Here is a 19,192-nt window from a genome sequence, read left to right on the forward strand (position 1 = left end):
CCAGTATGTGACCAACAATATAAAAACCTACCCCCGAGCTACATATGTGCTGTTACAGAAAACACAATCCCCATTCAAACTATTATCTTTAAAAAAAATCTAAAGGGAATGCCAGAAAGACAATTTAAACAGCACATTCATGGATAGATGATACAATCATTGTGTCACAGGACTGAAATATTCTGAAACTGTCTTGTTGATATTTCATAATGCTTAGATAGTTACATCTGCCAATAAGTATGGATTGCATTTATTCATATGCCAGAAATTCTCAAACTTTATGAAACAGTACTGGGATTTAATAAAATAAGAAAATTAAATTATGAAATTCTTCCCCCACCAATAAAAGTAATGGTTTCATTAATATTAGGGTCAATTCTTTTACGGGCAAAAGAATTATATTACATTCTAAATTGTTAATTTTTAGTTACATTTTAATCTATACTAGAGCAGTGTTTTTCAACCTTTTTTGTGCAAAGGCACACTTTTTTCATGAAAAAAATCACAAGGCACACCACCATTAAAAAATGTTTAAAAAATTTAACTCTGTGCCTATATTGACTATATATAAAGTAATTTTCCCACGGCACACCTTACACTATGTCACGGCACACTAGTGTGCTGCGGCACAGTGGTTGAAAAACACTGTACTAGAGAATCCTGTGAAGCCATTGGGCCCTTTGAGACAGCGAAGTCTGATGTGATCAGAATAAATATTAAATTTTAGGCTGACAATATTTCTTTTATGCCATTGCTGCATTGACCCATGATCATTTAAGAAGAGTATATATCATAAATAGAAAAATAATTGTACTGGCAAACAAAGTACAATACTTAGTCAGCATTTAATTACCTAAACAGAAAAACAGAATGATGCGGGAGTGGGGACAACTTCCAACTTCCTGCTGGTTATCCCATTGACTTGGCTTGTGGGAAGCTAGCAGGGAGTGTAGGAAATCATGATTACATGACTGTAGGGATGCTGCAGCAGCCACAACTTTGAAATCATACTGGTGTGAACATCACAGAGCTATCAATTTCATAGGAGTAATGAGTTCCATCTTTTTTTTAATTTAACATATAATGGACCATCTGAACTAATATGAGATACAAACAGGCAAACAGAGTGAGAAAGTTATACATACATACATACATACATACATACATATAATTAAAACAGTGATATAACCTTATGACTTTATAAAGTAAAATACAACTTTACAAAATACACTAGAGGAAGCAAAAGCTGAATTAATTTTTAAAACATGTTTTTAATGGGAAGGATGAATTTCCTTGCTTTTGCAGAAATTCTGAAATTTGCATTTCTCTTTGAAGACAGCCACACACATTTAATGGAATTAGAAAGAGAGGAAAGCTGTTTTAGTTTAAAATGTATTTTCTTAAACTGCTTTTACAATTCTACAACTTGTGAATTTTCTCTCTGGAAAAAACAGCTCAGAGTACTCAGGAAAGCGCTCTGACAACCATCCAGTCAGTGTGTCGTCATACTGTGAGATTTGCAACTCAAATTTGGAGAAATAGGGTAGTAGCCAGTAGCACAGAATTTACTTATGCAGTACCAACATGTATGATGGCCTTAAGGAGCCTTATTGGATTAGGTCAAGAGTTTATCTAGTGGAGCACTTATTTCTGTCGCTGAGAATCACAGATTGTTAAGCAAATACCACCGCAATCCAAGCCATTCCTGGCTTGGTCTTCCCAACTCCAAGCTCATTCCTTAACATATAAGGCTGTACAAAGACTGCTAGTCTTATATAAAATCAACATTTAAACCTGTTCCCAAAGAGATGTGTATGCCTGATCAAGGCTCTAAAATATCATAATGCATCAGGCCAAAGTCTCAAATGATCATCCCAGGTAACTGAAATACAGTGATACCGTAGCATACATTGGCAAACATTACTGCATCTGAAAGGGCAAGGCTAAAATTGAGAGCAGAATAATAGAAAGGCATGAAATTGGATAATGCTGAGCCTTAAAAGTATGAGTTGCATGACTGGAATAACAGTCCTAGTAAGGTTAAATAGAACGAAAATGCTTGTGAATAACACATTTTGCCTATTTTCAAGAGTTTATTCTTCAATTACATGCCAGGCCCATACAGCCTTAGGAAGGTTTTTCTAGTCCTTGGTCTGTTCTGTGATCTTGACTGTCATTCCAGTACCAGGAATGATGCCAGTTCCTCCTATTTCTGGGGATAGTAATTCCAATGCCTGATCTTTTTTGTCTTTTAAGAGCCATCTTCCTAGCCTTTGGACACACTTTTTCTCCAGAATCCATCATTTCTGCCATTAAACTACCCTAACAGTACTTACAGGAGCTACTATTCCAGTCTTGTATCATTGGTTTCTACATAAGTAGATTCCTGTTCCCACTCCAGTCGCCCTTGTAGGTCCTTGGCTTATTTATATCCTACCTTTATTACTTTACAAATAACTCAAGGCGGCAAACATATCCAACACACCATCCTCCTATTTCTCTCTCCCCACGCCCCAACAAGAAGCCCGTTGCTCCTGGCCATTCTTTTTAACGCGAAGGCTTTTATTTCAGCCCCATTCCTGCCCTTCAATTCAAACCGTATCATTTATCATTTTACATGCTTGTAATTCACAAAGCAATGCAATCTATGCCAAGTCGGTTATTTCTATTAGCCCATTCCAACTTGTTTTCATAAGGCATTCCGCCAGTTTAATTTCAGCTTTCCACTGATTTCAACAGAGGAGTCTCGTCAACGGCCTTTCTTAGCTCTCCTCATTGCCCACGGAGAGATCCGGTTATTTCTTATGGGCATTCCGCGATCTCCCTTCTCACGTGACTCGGATCCACCATCGAGACCCCTCCCTTCCATGCCCCAAGCTCTTAAGCCTCCGCCCGTATGTCACTTCCAAGGCTCCGCCCCCCCGCCCAGACGAGGCCACGAAGGGGTTGGCGAAGAGCGCTTCGTGACCAACACTTCCGGGTTGGCGAAGAGCGCTTCGTGACGTTGCCTAACCGTGTAGGAGCCTTACTGCCTGTTATTGTTCCTGCCCCGCTCCATTCCTCCCCCTCTTGTCGCTCCCATCTCTCGCCTCGGGACGTTTACGAGCCTCTTCGGAGACGCGGCGAGAGAAAAGGAAGGGGGGCGCGCGCGCCGGTACAGCCGAAGGGCCGACGTGAGAAATTGCTGGTGACAGCTTCGGAAAGGGGGTGGGGTAGGGGGTAGTTGGAAGTCGTGCGGCGCGCGCGGAGGGGGGGGGGGGAAGGAAGTCGCTAACGGCTTCAAATCTTACGTAGCGCGAGCTCTGACATAGAAGGGCGGAGGGGGCGTCACGTCACGCCGCGCCACGCCACAGAGGAGCGACAGTTCTACCGGAGAAGGCAGGAGGGTGAAGCGACGGGGATCGGGAAGACATGGCCTACGCGTATCTCTTCAAGTATATCATAATCGGGGACACAGGTGAGAAAGCAAAAGGGGGAGGGGAGGAGGGAAAGAGCCGCTGCGGAATTGGGAAGCCCGGCCTCAGGGCCGAGCCGCCTGCGCAACGCCCGCCTCAGCCGCTCCATTTCCGCAGTGTTGGCTGCGCCGACGTGGTAGTGACTGCTGAAGAGTGGGAGGTGCTCGACTTAGGGACCGCCCGCAGCTTGACGCCGGCCTACTAAGGCCTACACCGGCGGCCGGGTCTCCGCCGTGGTTCCTGTCAAGCCTCTGAGTGTTACTACCCTTCCAGTTTCCCCAATTTCGTTGAGCGGCAACGCCATTACCAACCTGGTAGATGTGAATCACAAGAAGAGCGGTTGGGGTGGGTTAATGAGGGTTTTTTTAGGCCTGAAAGAGCGCTGTTCGGCGAATGCTTCGGTGAGGTTAAAAATATATATGGTGACGGAGCGTAACAACGCCCCGATAGTTTCCCATTCTAGACCTCAAACCTGCCACGCTTGAAAAGTTACTGTCTAAATCTCCCATTACGTATAGTGAGGCTAAACACTTCTCTTGCGGATTTTTAGTTGAAGGTGCTCCAGCAAAAATGCCATTCCTTGGAGATTGGCGAGTTAATGGACAAACACAAAGGTTTAGAATAGAGTTGCTCGGAAATTGAACTGAAAGGGTAGCCTTTTTTAACATAGTTTTTTAACATTAACTGATGGTTTGAGGCAATTACTTTCTTTTGGCCTCAGCATCTTAATATGGAGAATATGCAGTCTCCTTTCAGCATTTCTAGGCTTGATTTTTTCCCCTAATTGCTATACCTATTTGTACTGTTAGTTTATATTGCCCGGGTTGAGTTTAGTCTCTTGTTTATTATCATTTTCTCTTGAAATAACTTGTCATCTGATCTGTTTATATAGATATAGCAATGTGGTAATTAAATCTTCTGGATTCCATGTATTTGCTTTTCCTAAGAAGCAGTGGTTGCCTGTTAAAGTGGCTGTACTTGAAGGTGTATGTATCCCCCAACAAGACATTACTCATTTTGTTAATATAAGAAAGAGATATAATAAAGTTTGACATTATCAAGTATGTACAAAGCTAAAGCCAAATAGTTCCTTCAAACTTAAAAAAAAACATTTGAAAGGGGATGGCTAATATATTCTTGGCAGTTCTGTATTCTAGGTTTTTGTATTTTCCAGTGAAATTTTTTTGTAATGATTTATGGAATTAGCCAACTTTCCCCAAGCAGACCAGATAAAGAATTATAAGAGAAGTCCAGAGTATAAGGGACATTGCAGCTGGTAGAAGGCTGATTTTTAGGCCTGGTTCATGCAGAATGAAGTATACATACTGTAATTTGCTTTTGAGTAGGCAGGATGTCCAAATATAATCATGTTGCTTATGTATAGCAGCTATAGTTATTTGCAAAAGAGACATTAAAAATTTGGCAACTTAAAATGGTGCAATTATGTAATCCTGCCTTTATTAGCAATTGAGGAGCAATGGTAATTTTGAGCCTTATTTTTCATTCTGAGATTACTAAAAATGAATGCTTGTTTATATAAAGCATAAACCTCTCAGAATGGTTTATAAAAGTTGATAAACCCAGGGACTCCCTTGTCAATAATACCTTGTAACAAAATAAATTAAGATTGGGAAAAAGGAATCTAAAAGGAAATAGGCATATATTTACATAGCTACAAACCTTGATTTGGAAGAAATCCTTTGGATCTGATCTTAACACAGCACACTTCTCTTTTCATTAAACAGCTGTTTAATTAACAATTGCATTAACTTTAATAAGTCAGCTCTTTCATGGAACAACACCCACCCACACACATATGTTGAGGCTCAAAACAATAGCCAAGCTTCCTTAATACTAGAGCAGTGCTATGCAGATCTTCTGTATACTTTTTGAAGAATGCACAGAATATTTTTATTTTCAAACTTGAAATGATCTAAAATAGAAAAAGGACTATTTTAGTATATATGACAATTTTATGCAGGTTTTTTTTTTAATAGTGGGAAATTGACATTTGGGAGTGCAGTTGGACCATATTTGACTTTGGTGATAATTCATGTATTTCTTAAATAGTGGTACAAAAATAACACAAAATATTAATATATACGTATTCCTCATTTATCAATGGCTCATTCAGCAACCATTTAAAGTTATAATGGTACTGAAAAAGAACATTTGCATGATCACAATTCAGATATTTAACAACCAGTGCGCATTTACAAGAGTTGCAGCTTTGTGTGGTCCCATGTTTGCCATTTGCGACCGTCACAGCTAGCTTTCAACAAGTAAAATCAGGGGGAAGCCAGCAGGAAGTTGCAAGCTGCATTCACATGATGTTGCACTTAACCTACATGGTTTGCTTAACAATTGCAGCCACAAGTGACATCAGTTGGGCACATCTGTGCAATTTTTCACTTTATAACCATGTTGTATAGTGATGGGAGTTGCTGGTCTCATTTGTGGTTGGTAAGTGAGGATTACCTGTACTTTTACTGCTACATCTTACAAAAAAGGGCATATTTACTTTAGAAAATAAAGTTAAAATAGGGGATAGAACCAGTATGGGTAGCTGTTAAGATATTAAACAAAGACTGCAGAAATCCAGATTCAAATCCATATGTAGCTCAGCAAATGAATTTGGAAAACTCTTTTAAACCAATCAGTACAAAAACTAAAGTAATATGAAGGATTTTTCACAGTTCTGGTATCCTGCTCCAGCAAATACTGTATAATAGACTAAAAATGCTGAAGCAACAGCTATCCAAAATATTCAACCCTGCTTAAAAGTATGATGAAATAATGTTTTTAATCAATTTTATGAAATATTAGGAGGCAAGGAGCTGCTTGAACTTTGGAGGTGAAGAGTTTCAAAATACATTCTTGAATAGAATTATTTATTGGCCTGGATGCACAAGGAATCTGCTGCCTGATCCACCCCCTTCACTTTTTGTAGACTCTAGGGGGCCATGTGAACTTCGTACTAGATATGCAGATTCAAATTTAACAAGCCGGTACTTGATGTAACAATATAATGCCGTGGAAGTCATCAGCAGCATTTTGAATTTTGTCCAGCAGCTTGCTAAAATAGTAACTAGTGCCCTGACTATGGAACAGGAAAAGATCTGTATCTTTTCCTGTTCCATACATTTCTTTATGATCTTTCTGAAGTCACATTAAATTAAAAAATGATGACATATTCATATTATAGTGTCAAATGTATTTATTTGTACACTACCTTTGTAAATCTGAGAGATTTCACATTATTCACATACATTTTTAGTATGTGTATTAATAAAGTTCTTTGTGTGTGATCTGTATGCTAACAGCATATCATTTTAGATATTAATCTGGAGAAGCAAAGCAAGTTCCCACAAGGAAATCTGTTTTCTGAGATGTCCTTAGTTTCTTCTAACTATGAATAGATCTACAATGGAATTATCTTACAGTCTTTTATATAGTGTGCCTCATATTGATTAAAATATTAAATTAAAATATTCTTTTTATTGTAATTCTATTTCAGTGGTTAACTCATCTGAAAATCATAATTAAAATATACAGAATCTTAACACTGAAAATGGCAAATCAGTAATGGAAGGGTGGTAAGAGGGAACAATCATAAAAGCTTTAAGTAATTTTGAAAAGAATAACTCAAGAAAGGGGGAAAACTTTTTTTTAAAGGTGTTGCAGCACCCGCCATATAGAACATCATTCCTTATAAGTTTCAGATGGCCGAAACCTTGTTGCTATTTCAGCAAGGATTTTAAATTTGGCTTTGGCCTGGGATGTTAGATAAGCTCTAGTGCATGGTGCATGCTATATTATTTTAATATTATGATTGTGGCTTTCATTTGGATATGGTGATTTTATTTGGATTTGGATTTTTATTGTGGTTTTATTTGGCAGGGGCTGTAGAGCCAGTTAACAAAGGGCACACAACAGGGCACAAGCTAGTTGGCTGAGCCACCAGATTGCAGGGCTACCAAGAGGGCAGAGATAGAAGGAGATAGGTAGGTAGGGGTGGGGTTGAACTGCCCCTGTGGTTGTCAAGTACCTGAAATTTGATTATGTAATAGTGGGGTGCTGCAGCAATGGTAACTTTGGAACTTGGCATAACTACCATTTATTCAGCACCATCTTAACTTCGTAGGGTCACTGAGAAAATAGTAAGTTGAAGTCTATTTGTATAATTTATCAATGTACATTTCTGCTTGTTCTCACTGGCTTAGAAAACATCCCTGGTTCATTTGAGACTCATTTTTAAAATACTTCTAGATGGCAATAAGCAACAGTCATTTTCATAGATTTTATTTTTTAGTTATTTGTGTACTTTATCTGCTGACTCTATCCTAGTGCATATAGGCAATTTGCAAATATATCCATGGAAGTCAGCAGAGTGACCTTTGGCCTGCCGCTTTGTTTCAGTCCAACTCATCTAACAGAATTGTTGTGGGGAAAATAAGAGGAGAGATTGTTGGATATGTTCGCTGTCTTGAGTTATTTATAAAAACAACAAAGGCAGGATATAACTATCAAACAAGTAAATACAATATAAGAACACTGGAAATTCTGTAACTTTTTTTTAATGTGTGGGAGTGTGTTTTTAGTTGTACCATTTGATAGGAAGGAAGCAAAGGGAACTATGAGGCACATTTACTAGAAACCATATTTAGTGGGTTATTAACTGGGTTTTCCTATCATTATTAAGTAAACCAAATTGCTTGGGTTCATGTAACCTACCAACTAAAATTGAACATCAAATGCAATAGCTTCTAATACTCTGTGTAGCAGGCAATTGTTTTACTGTGCATCCACATTTTTTCAAGTAACATTTTTTAAAGCATAAAAAATATATATAAATGGACTTGAAATTTTCCGAGTTCTTACCTGCATAGAAACTTGCAACTCTAACTTCAAGCTTCAGTACTCCATAGGGGAAAGATAAAGATAAAGATGAAAGCATTTCAATAGATTGAAATATTTGAAAAATACTAATAGCAGCATGGAATTATTAAATCCTATTAATAGATGAGATTTGGATTAAACAACCTACAAAATAGTGTAGAACATTGATGGCTAATCTTTTCCAGACTGTGTCCAAAGCATGCTCAAACCCCAGAATGCAATATGCATGCATCCCCTGTGCATATGCCCATCCCCACATGTGTGCACCCTCTGGATGCGCCATGACCCCCATGCATGCGCATGCAGCCCCTGCGCATGCACCCATACATGTGCAGCAGAGTCCTGATGAATAGCTGGCTGGCGGGTGATGCATGTGCATGTGTAGTGGAGCTGAACTAGGGCGATGGCTTGCGTGCCCTCAGACAGGGCACTGCGTGCCACCTGTGGCATTTGCCATCATGGGTGTAAAATCTTGTGTCTTTATTGAACACAGTAACATAACATTCTCTAATTTTGTTGGGGGAAAATATGTGTAACCTTTGATTTAATAAATTATGGAATCTTCTTTAGCAGCCGTGATTTCAACCAAACTTTTCCTGTCCCTCTTGATTGTTTCTGTAAATGACACATCACTCCTTCTAGAACTGTTTCAACTGATTATTTTTAGACTTCTGTTGAGTTACAGTCAATATTTTGACTTGGCCGCTTCCTAATGTGAATTCTTTTATTCTTTAGCCATTCTATTGTAGTTTTACTTGTGTACATTTACTTGTGATTTACTTGTGATCATTGTAGTACTGCATGACTCATTTGCTTAAGCTTTATTTCATGGACAGATTTGCTGACACTGTCTTATAAATTTTGCTGACATAATCTAAAATAAGTTGCTCTCAGAATGGTAGCGTGCAATCCAGACACACTCCAACTCCCATCTTATTCATATTTGGATGAAATCATTTTGTTGCAATGCAGTCTTTCAAGGAGTCCCCCCCCCCCCCCGTCAATAATCTTCATTAATGCTAGAAAGTTCCAGTCTTGTGTCATTCACTACAGAACGTAGTTTAAATAACCTTCTAAATCAGGAGTGTCAAACTCGATCCTATCGCAGGCCATATCGGGATTTTGTTTGCCCTTGGGGAGTCAGGGTGAGCACAGTCGGTTGTTGTGGCTGACTGGGTGGGTGGGACCACAGTGGCCCGTTGCTGGGGCAGCATGGGCCAGTCCCTTGCCATCTCTGGGACGGCCCCATGAGACAACTCTGGGCCTATCGCAGGCCAAATCCTGCCCGCAGGCGGTGTGTTTGATACCCCTGTTCTAAATCATTCAGGTGAATTTTAACAAACTTGAAAAAGGGGGCAGTATGTTTTCTAGAGAGCAATAATTTTACTACCTTCCCATGTGCGCCATTCTTGTTCAGTGCTTTCCTTATGGGAGATGCTGGCATTAGGCAGAGCAAGAGTAACCTTCAACTCCTTTATTGCTACCTGAGGTCCTTTACCACCTCTCAAGGTATTGTATGACTTGCTCTTGGGGAAATTTCATTGGACAATCACTCTTGGGAAGAGAAGCAACAGTACTGTATTTTCTCTATTTGTACACATTCTGTCTTTTACCATAGGTTGTTAGAGAGAAACCTACTTTGTGATGGTTTTGTGGCCCTTTCAATCTTCATAAAATTATTACTTTTTCTGAAGTTCACAGATTGTTTTTGATCAGGGCATCATTCATTTGCAGAAAACTCTGTCATGAAGAGCGGTCTACAATGATGATGTTTTTATAGAGAAAGATCCACCATTTACACCTGATTGTCATCCCGTTTATTGGAACATCTATATTATTCTGTAAGAGTGCTGATTTCCTATGACTTTATAAACTTATTTGAACAAGTACAGTAAATGTCGACTCTGTCCGCTAAAATCATTATGTCATTCACTATTTTGTAACTTGTTTGCCTAATTAGAATTTCCTTATCTGTTAAAAGGACAAAGGTATGAAGAAGCTCTGATCATAGTATCATATAGTGTAGACGAGAAGAGAGCAGGCCAGAACAGAATACTTTATTTGGCCAAGTGTGATTAACACACAATGAATTTGTCTCTGATACAGAGGTTTTACGCTCTCTTTCACAAACAAATAAACCTTGATTCAAATTTTGTGATTGATTTAGTTGCCCATGTTTCTTTTCCCCGTTGTAATGTACCTTAGAAAGGTTGTGTTAGCAAGTGCTATTAGTGCCCACGCTGTTCTAGCCTCGGATGCTACTATGTGTCAAGGCAAATCCTACTTAAGTAAGGCATTACTTAACAACAGATATTGCATGGGTTGATTTCAAATGTGCAAAGTCATAGCTTATTAAATATGCATGTGCTATATATTCTGGTTTACACACTATCAAGTCCCAAAACAGGTTTGGCTAATTTTTTTCCTTATCAAGGGCAACATTTATTTGAAGATATTTGTTCAGACCTACATGCCAGATGAGGGCAGTGTGGGTGCAATAATGTAATAAGGGCCACTGTTCACTTTCTGATACCTTTTTTCTTTTCTCTAATTTTTTTTTGGTGGAAGGATTACCAAGTAATCATTTGCAGACAAGGAACAGGCACAAGAATGAACACTCTTGATTCCAAGATATTATAAAATCCTGGAATCTGGTGGGATATGATTAAAGCTTAAATGAAGTTTATTCAGGAGACAGACACAATAAAATGGTAGTGGAGTAATTTTGTATGTAAATAAGCCATGTGCCCAAAAATATGACTTAAAATATGGAACTTTTGTTGAAAGCTTCTGGGTAGGATTAAAAATCCTAAAAAACAAAGTCATAGCTACGTGGGAATTTTATTATAAGACATTGAGTGCTAAATTTAAAGGATTTAGATTTTTAAATCATGTCCCAAGTTTTCAAAGAGGCAGACTATAGTGATAATATCTGCTGAAAAATTAATGGAACAAGTAATGGGAGGCCCAGCAAATTTCTGATTTCTCTTCCTGACAATTTCATTTCTCAGAATTGCAAGAAGAAACAAGGGTTTCAGCTATCCTGGATCTAATCCTGATCAACAGAGAGGAATTAGTCAATGGACTGGAGGTGTGTGGTACTCATGGGAAAGCAAACATGTCATATTGGAGTTCAAGATAACTTATGAAAAGTTGAGTAAAGTCAGTCATATACCTTAGCCTTCAAGAAGGAAGATTTTAAGATTTTAAAAGTTGGGCATCATGCCACTCCATGAAATCTTAAGATAAATAAGTAAAAAAAAAGGTTGGGAAATCTCCCAAAACAAGATACTGAAGAAATAGGCGCAAATAGTTTATAAAACAGTTTAAAATGGGAGAAATTTTAGCAGGTCTGCATGGATGAATAACAATACCTACTAACTGAAGCAGAAAAAGAAATACATAGAAAATGGAAAAGTAATTTCAGAACCACAGACCAGTTAATTTAGAATTTGTTCTGGAAAGGGAATTAAAATGCTTTGTCCAGCAGAATGTCTTGAAGCATTAAGAGAAAATGCTATTGTTATCAAGAGACCGCATGGTTTCTTAAGAATAACTTGTGCCAGAATAGTATTATCTATTTTTATGATGGAATTTGTTAACCAAGAGAATGCTGTATAGTAAACCATATAACAAGACTTTCATCATAACCTTGCAAACAGGGTAACATAAGGCTAGAACAGGTTTTCCCAAACTGTGTGATATACCCCTTTGGGAGGAAGACATGGACAGTGTCCAGGGGAAGTATGAGAAACCTTTTAATTACATTGCTACAATAAATCCTCCTTCCCCTGTTTCATTGCATTGTCATTGTTTATTTGTGTTTATTTTGCAGTTTGAATTTTGGGTGGTGGTGTATATATTAAGATTACACTAAAGGAAAGTGTGATGAAAAAAGTTTAGGAATCCCTGGGCTAGAAGATTTTGAGATTTGGTGGACTTGTAAATGATTCTACATTGATTTAAAAGGAAGTAGTGAGTGAGGTCACAATTAACGTGATAGTGTTCAAAAGTAATAAAGTGCTGCATTTAGTTAGGAAAAAAATTAATTGAATAGGTATACAACTGTAGAGTCTTAAGTTTTGTGGCAATATCAGTATGAATGGTCAGTTGAAAGTGAACAGCCAGTGTGATGCTGCAGTAAAACAGCCAGTACAATTTTGGTCTGCATTAACAAAAGTATTATAGCAAAATTATATGAGGTAACAGCTCTATTGTACTCTGGGCTAGTTAGAGTACTATATCCAATTGAAATGGACATAGTAAAGCTGGAGTGGATTTTTAAGAGGGATTATGGGGTTGAAAATTTATCCTCATGAAAAATAGCTTAAAGCAAAGGTTCCGAAACATTGTCATGAAGCTGTTTTGTTTATTAAGTAGTAAAATATCTTACAGCATCCTTGTGAGTTCGCTGGATTACTGTGGCATATGATTTGGAAACACATGTTCAACTTGCAAAACAAAAGACTTAAAGACCATAAAATATTATTTGAAATTAAAAGGAGATTCAAACTTAATAGCATAAGAAATTTTTTGATGGTAAGAGCTGTTAACAGTCTGACTAGAGCAGTAATGGATTCCTCCTGCTTAGTTTTTTTTGCAAACAACGATGAGATAGTTGCCTGATTTGTAGTAGTTTACTAAATTCCTCTATGAAGTAAAACATTGACTATGGCACCTGTAAGGTATACTCTAGAGCAGGGGTCCCAAAACTTTTTAAACGGGGCCAATTCAGGGTCCCTCAGACTGTTGAGGGTTGGACCAGATGGATGGGCATGGCTAGGTCATGTGACTAGATGGGTGTGGCTAGGTCATGTGACTAGGTGGGTCTGTCCAATTTAATAGTCTATTAAACAATGCACACAAATTAAACTTTAATTTGTTTTGCTCCTGGGGGTGTTTTATTTCCTTTTGTTTGTATTTTGCTCTTATGGTTGCCTTTTCTTTTTTCTAGATCATTTTTTCAGTTGTTTAGTAGTCTACTGGTCCACTTCACAAACTCAATTTTGCAACAATTCTTTTCAGCCTCAAGGAGCTTGAGAAATGTCTCTCTGTCTCTTTCTGTCTCTCTCTCCCCCTCTGTCTCTCTCTCTGTTTATCTCTTCTTGATAAAGAGGAGAGAAATGGGCCATTTTGCCAGTTATTTTTGCCCCCTGAGGTATCTCTGTACCCCATTTTTACCCCCTCCCAAGCATTCTGCAGGCCCAAAACAGGTAAAACCAGCTCATTTTTGGCCCAAAATGGGCCATTTTCACCCTTTTTTGCCTCCTGGGGTGTCTGTGCATCCTGTTTTTCACCCCCCCCCAAAGCATTCTGCAGGCCAAAACCAGGCAAAAACAGTCCATTTTTTTAGCCTCATGGGAGCTCCATTTTTCACCTCCCCTGCCTCCAGGACATCTCTACACGCCACAATTGTTGGCCTTACCTTTCAGTTCCAGCCCATGGGGCTCGGAAAGGTAACTCCTGCGCTTGACCGAAGAGTGGGCGGGGCGATGTGGACAGGGCAGACTCGTAGTCGTGCGTGGACCAGGTTAATGCTTTCGGTGGGCCACATGTGGCCCACGGGCCATTGTTTGAGGACCCATGCTCTAGAGAGTTTGTTTGTTTGCTCTTTTTAAATTACATTTATTTAAAACTTTACTTCACTTCATGTATTGCAATTTAACAAAATTATAAATTGAGAAATTTTATAAGTATCTTTTATCACTCTCTTTTGGAATTATTTAAACACATTTTATAATTAAGAATAAATGTGTTATGTATCATGGGGTGGTTCAGATGTTTGTATATAGTAGCATTAGATCTTGCATTAAATAAAATACATAAGTACTGTACGTTTCCTCCCATACTTGGTTTTGAGTAATTCTAAAAAATGTTCTAAAAAATAATATACAAACCATGCCAGAAATATAAATTTCATTTAATGTAATTTAAAATAATTGTAATACTGGAACCAATGATAGGAAAGCATGTGCAGTGGATTTATTAACTTCTACATATAATTGGACTATTTTGGAGAGCATTATTATTTTAGAACACTGTTTATTATGAAGCAATCAAGACCAAATATACCAATTTGACAGTCTGACAGTGAATCATCATTTTGGTCTGTATGCATGTTTGTGTGTGTGTATGTGAAAGAGAGAGCAGGATCTACATTTTTTCTAGGTTTTTCTTGCTGTATAAGCAAAACATCAGAGAAAGAGAGTAGTTTAGAAGCTGAAAAGTACATTTTGTAATTATGACACACCAGTCGGTTTTTGGGAATAGATATGGATTTTTTTCCCTCAAGCTCAAGCTAGGATGTTGTTTACAAATGTGGATCTTGAACTCTAGGGGGAATAATGCCGAGTAGAAACAGAGTACCTTCATTTTCAATCTATAGCCTTGGTGCTGACAAAAGCCACTTTTCAATATGGCAGGTTTTGTTGTTTTCATATAAAAATATTGATAATTGATTTAAAATTAAATCCTATCCCTATACCCACCGTTAAATTCTGGTAGAGTTTTTTAAAGTATGAATTTCTCAAAAATAACACAACTGGTTGTTGATTTCCAGAGATAGACATCTCTGGTTCTTCACATCACTACTGTACTCAAATATAGCTGTAAATAGAAAATAGTTTTTGAATTGTTAACGTGTTAACAATTGTTATTGTAATAACATAATATATGTTATTTTCTGGCATATATCAATGAAATCTTATACTTCTTAAAATGCTAGTAAAATGATTTACATGCCTGTTTGAACCAAACATACAATCATTATTTTTTTTATTTTAATATACAAAAAATATTTTTAAAAGGAGAAAGAAGTTTCCATTAAGTAAATAATTAGTGATTGGAGTTTGTGTAAAGTAAGAAGGACCTTATTTGGAACATTCTTAGACACAATCTGTTCTCTTCTGGACCAAGCATAATAACTCTTTTTTCCATTGCTTTGGAGACAGTTCCTCTCAATAGAATTTGAGAACTAATCGTTCTCACATGTCATAGTTTCTTGGACTAATAATTATTAGTTGCAGTCTAGGACTGAAAAAGCGATTTCTTCTTTTTTGGTAATGGCTATTTTGATACCAGCTTGTTTGAAGCCTGTTTCACTTAACACACTATAAAATTAAGTTCAGTTATGTACATCCCTCTATGACTTGATTGAGAATTGTCATTTAGCAAATATAGCAGAAGGATAGGTATGTTCTAAGATATGTCTTTATAAATGTTACAAGAATCTTAACTGCAAAGTCTTTACATACATTTCTAACAAAATAGGGAACTTCTCAAACTTTAGAATGATAAAATCCTAGCAATTATGTAAAGTAGGTAAAGTTTTTTTCTTAAAGTATATTCTGTTCTCAACATGCAGTTTGTCCAAGTGTATTTGGAAAATAGAATAACTTAATGTGGGCCAGATCAACAACTGTCTGCTCCTACTTTGGTCCAAATCTGAAATCTAGAGAAATGAACTTACTCTGTTGTTAAATAAGGAACCATACATACCTATTATAAGTTTTTGCTTTCTAACAACAAGGAATAATATTTTTAAATACAATAGGTTCTTCCAAGCAATTGCTGCCTGTCCAGAATTTTTTTAAAGGAAAATATAATTTATTTGATCGTTGTATATAATTCAGTATTATTTATAAAAACCTGGGGTCAAGACTGGTTAACAGGTATAAGAGTTTAGTGGCGGGTGAGGGGGTTGGTAAGGAGAGTCTTTAAAAATTGAAAATAGTGATTCTGTTTGAATTGTGTTTTTTATTATTTGGCTTTAACCACTCAAAAAATGGATAATAATCTGACCAGATACAGAAAGAACGTTGGTCTTACCTGAACGTGTGTTTTAAGAGGACGGGAGGGAGTGGTCACATGTGGGTATTCTCAAAGCCTGATTGGTCCAAAGACTGAGAGCAAAGACTTAAATACTGGTGCCTTCCAATCCTGGCCCAGTTTTCTTGAAGTCGAATGGTAGACCTGAAACAACAAAACACAACGACAACAAACTCCTGGGACCACCCGGGCCCTCCCCTTGGCCCCAACGGAACAGCATTCAGGGCGGGTCATGACCACTCCCTCCCTTTCTCTTAAAAGACACATTCAGGTAAGACCAACGTTCTTTTTCCAGAGGAAGGGAGGGAGTGGTCACATGTGGGACATACCCAAGCTATAGTCCCAGGGTGGGAGAATAAGAAAACTACTAGGACCCAAGGGGAGCATCAGCCGCCACCCACTGCAAGACCCTCCGACCAAAGGACGCGTCCGCACATGCAAAGGCATCCAGACGATAATGCCGGATGAAAGGCGTCGGAGAAGCCCAAGTGGCCGCACGACAAATGTCCACAAACGGGCCCTCGAGGCCCACACTGCCGTGGTCGTGGCACTCCTGGAAGAATGCACCATGATGCCCGATGGGGCCAGACGACCAGCTGCCCCGTAGGCCTCCGTAATGGTGTGACGCAGCCATCGGCCAATGGTGGCCGAGGATGCCCTAGAACCTAGCGTTCCCGGCTGGAATGAATCAAACAAGGCCACTGACCTATGGATCCCTGCGGTCCGCCGGAGGTAACTCCGCAGAGCACGGCGCACGTCCAACCAATGCCATAGCTTCTCCCTATCATTGGACGGGTCCGGGCAAAAGTCGGGCAGGACGATCTCCTGAGCCCTATGGAAAGGAGAGTTCACCTTTGGGATGAAGGTAGGATCAAGGCAAAGCACCACCCTGTCCTGGGGAAAATGGCAAAAGTCGTCCCTGGATGACAGGGCGCCCAGTTCTGAAAAATGTCGGGCGGAAGTAACTGCCACCAGAAAGCCACCTTCAGCGACAAGAACCGCAGATGAACACACCGAAGAGGTTCGAATGGGGCCCCTGTCAAAGCCCTAAGCACCAGGGGAAGATTCCACGTGGGGAACCTGTGGACGGGGGGAGGCCTGAGATTAGCCGCCCCTTCAGAAAACCGCTTGAACAGGGGAACAGGGGAGAGGGAAGAAGACCCACCCCCCCAGGACCGAAGACAAAGCCGCCACTTGGAGGCGCAACGTATTCTGTGAAAGCCCACCGTCAAGGACCTTTTGGAGGAAGCCCAAGACGTTAGGAATAGTGGCCCTATCGGGAGAATGCCAAGAGGAGAACACCACCGGACAAAGGCCGCTCAGGTAGAATTGTAAATGCGGGTCGTCGATGGACGCTGAGACGCCTCGATGGTATGAATGACCCTGGAGGACAGGTTAGCCCCCCTCAGAAGCCGCCGTTCAATAGCCAGGCGGTCAGATGGAGCCACTGGGGCTCCGGGAGAATCAGGGCCCCCTGCAGCAAGACCACCTCGGAGGGGCCACCGACAGCTGGATCAGGTCTGCGAACCAGGGCCTCCTAGGCCAATAAGGGGCCACCACAATGACCAGGGTCTTCTCCGCCACCACCTTCCTGACGGTCCCCGGGACGAGGGGAATGGTAGGGAATGCATAAAGAAGGCCTGAGGGCCACCGGCTCCTGAGGACGTCCATGCCCTCTGCAGACCTGGACTGGAAACGGGTGAAAACCCGAGGAAGCTGGGAGTTCGCGGGCGAGGTGAACAGATCCACCAGAGGAGTCCCAAACCTCTGACAGATCTTCCGAACAATGACGGGTGGAGCTGCCACTCGCCATTGTCCAGAGTCGCCCGACTCAGCCACTCCACCTGGATGTTGGAGAGCCCGGAGATGTGTTTCGATACCAAGGACAACAGGTGCCTCCCCGCCCAGGCGCCCAGTCTCTGAGCCTCCAGCCAGAGAGCCCGAGAGTGGGTCCCCCCCTGACGATTGATGTGGCCTCGGCGGCCACATTGGCCATCAGGAGGAACACGTGATGCCCCTCCACTGAGGCCTGAAGTGTTGCAGAGCCAGGCGGGCCGCCTGCAGCTCCAACCAATTGATGTTGTGGCGGAGAGCCAAGATCGACCCCCTACCCTGAGCTATCCGGGAACCCACCAGGGCCCCCCATCTGAACATCTGTTCCTGTGGTGACGGTCACCCTGCCTGGCCCCAGAAACCGCAGCCCCGCTGAATTGCCGGGGACAGCCACCACCCCAGCGAGACCTGGATTCCCACTGGGAGACGGAGGGACCGAAGAGAATTGCTCAAATGCCCCCTCTGAAAGGGGATGAGTTCCCACTGGAGAGGCCGAAGATGAAGTCCGGCCCACAGGACAATCCCGATGCAAGAAACCATCTTGCCCAATAACAGATAGAGAGAGGATTGAAACTAACTGACTTCCGTGAACGCTTTCTGCCAGGTGACCCAGGCTGCCCTGGCACTCCTGGGACAGACGCGGAGTCTACGACTGTCCCCAGGTAAAGAATGCGTGTGGAAGGGGAAAGGTGGCTCTTGGGGAAGTTCACCGAGAAACCTAGGCTCTGAAGACCCCGGATGGTGAGCTGAAGTTCCGAAATGGCCTGAGGAAGAGACTCCGCCTGAACCAAAACATGGTTTAACTAACATTGGAGTCTCACCAGGATGGAGCGCAGATGAGCCTCCAGGGCCACCAGAACGTCCGTGAAGGCCCGGGGAGCCGAGTCCAGCCCGAAGGGAAGAGCCCTGTATTGGTAGAGGCAGTTCCCGTGTGAGAACCTCAGGAACCTGCAAAGACCGGCCAGAATAGGGATGTGAAGATAGGCCTCTGTGAGATCCACCGAGGCCAAGAGGTCCCCCTTACTGATGCCCTGAAGGATAGATTTGAGGGAGGACACTTTGAATCACCTGTACACCAGAAAACGGTTCAGACGTTTGAGGTCCAGAATCGTCCTCCAGCCCCCCAGGCACTTCGGAACCATGAACAGGTTGGAGCAGAGGCCTAGGCCCCGTTTCTC

General features: G+C 40.7%; 1 protein-coding gene across 6 annotated transcripts in view; it reads left to right on the top strand.

The window, feature by feature from the left end:
* The first annotated feature begins 2,926 nt into the window (after positions 1-2,926).
* The window catches only part of RAB2A (RAB2A, member RAS oncogene family), a 56,294-nt gene continuing 40,028 nt past the window's right edge, over positions 2,927-19,192 (top strand). Inside the window, exons 1-2 of one of the 6 annotated variants that reach the window (XM_032222416.1) lie at positions 3,064-3,154; positions 3,295-3,457. In XM_032222416.1, coding sequence (XP_032078307.1) covers positions 3,412-3,457 — 46 coding nt within the window. In that variant the 5' untranslated portion in view covers positions 3,064-3,154; positions 3,295-3,411. Of the gene's footprint in view, positions 3,188-3,229; positions 3,458-10,117; positions 10,196-11,365; positions 11,446-19,192 lie in introns of those variants that run through there. The other 5 variants (XM_032222413.1, XM_032222415.1, XM_032222417.1 and 2 more) reach the window with 5 other exon arrangements.

This window comes from Thamnophis elegans, chromosome 8 (genome assembly GCF_009769535.1).
Source record: "Thamnophis elegans isolate rThaEle1 chromosome 8, rThaEle1.pri, whole genome shotgun sequence".
Classification (NCBI taxonomy): domain Eukaryota; kingdom Metazoa; phylum Chordata; class Lepidosauria; order Squamata; family Colubridae; genus Thamnophis; species Thamnophis elegans.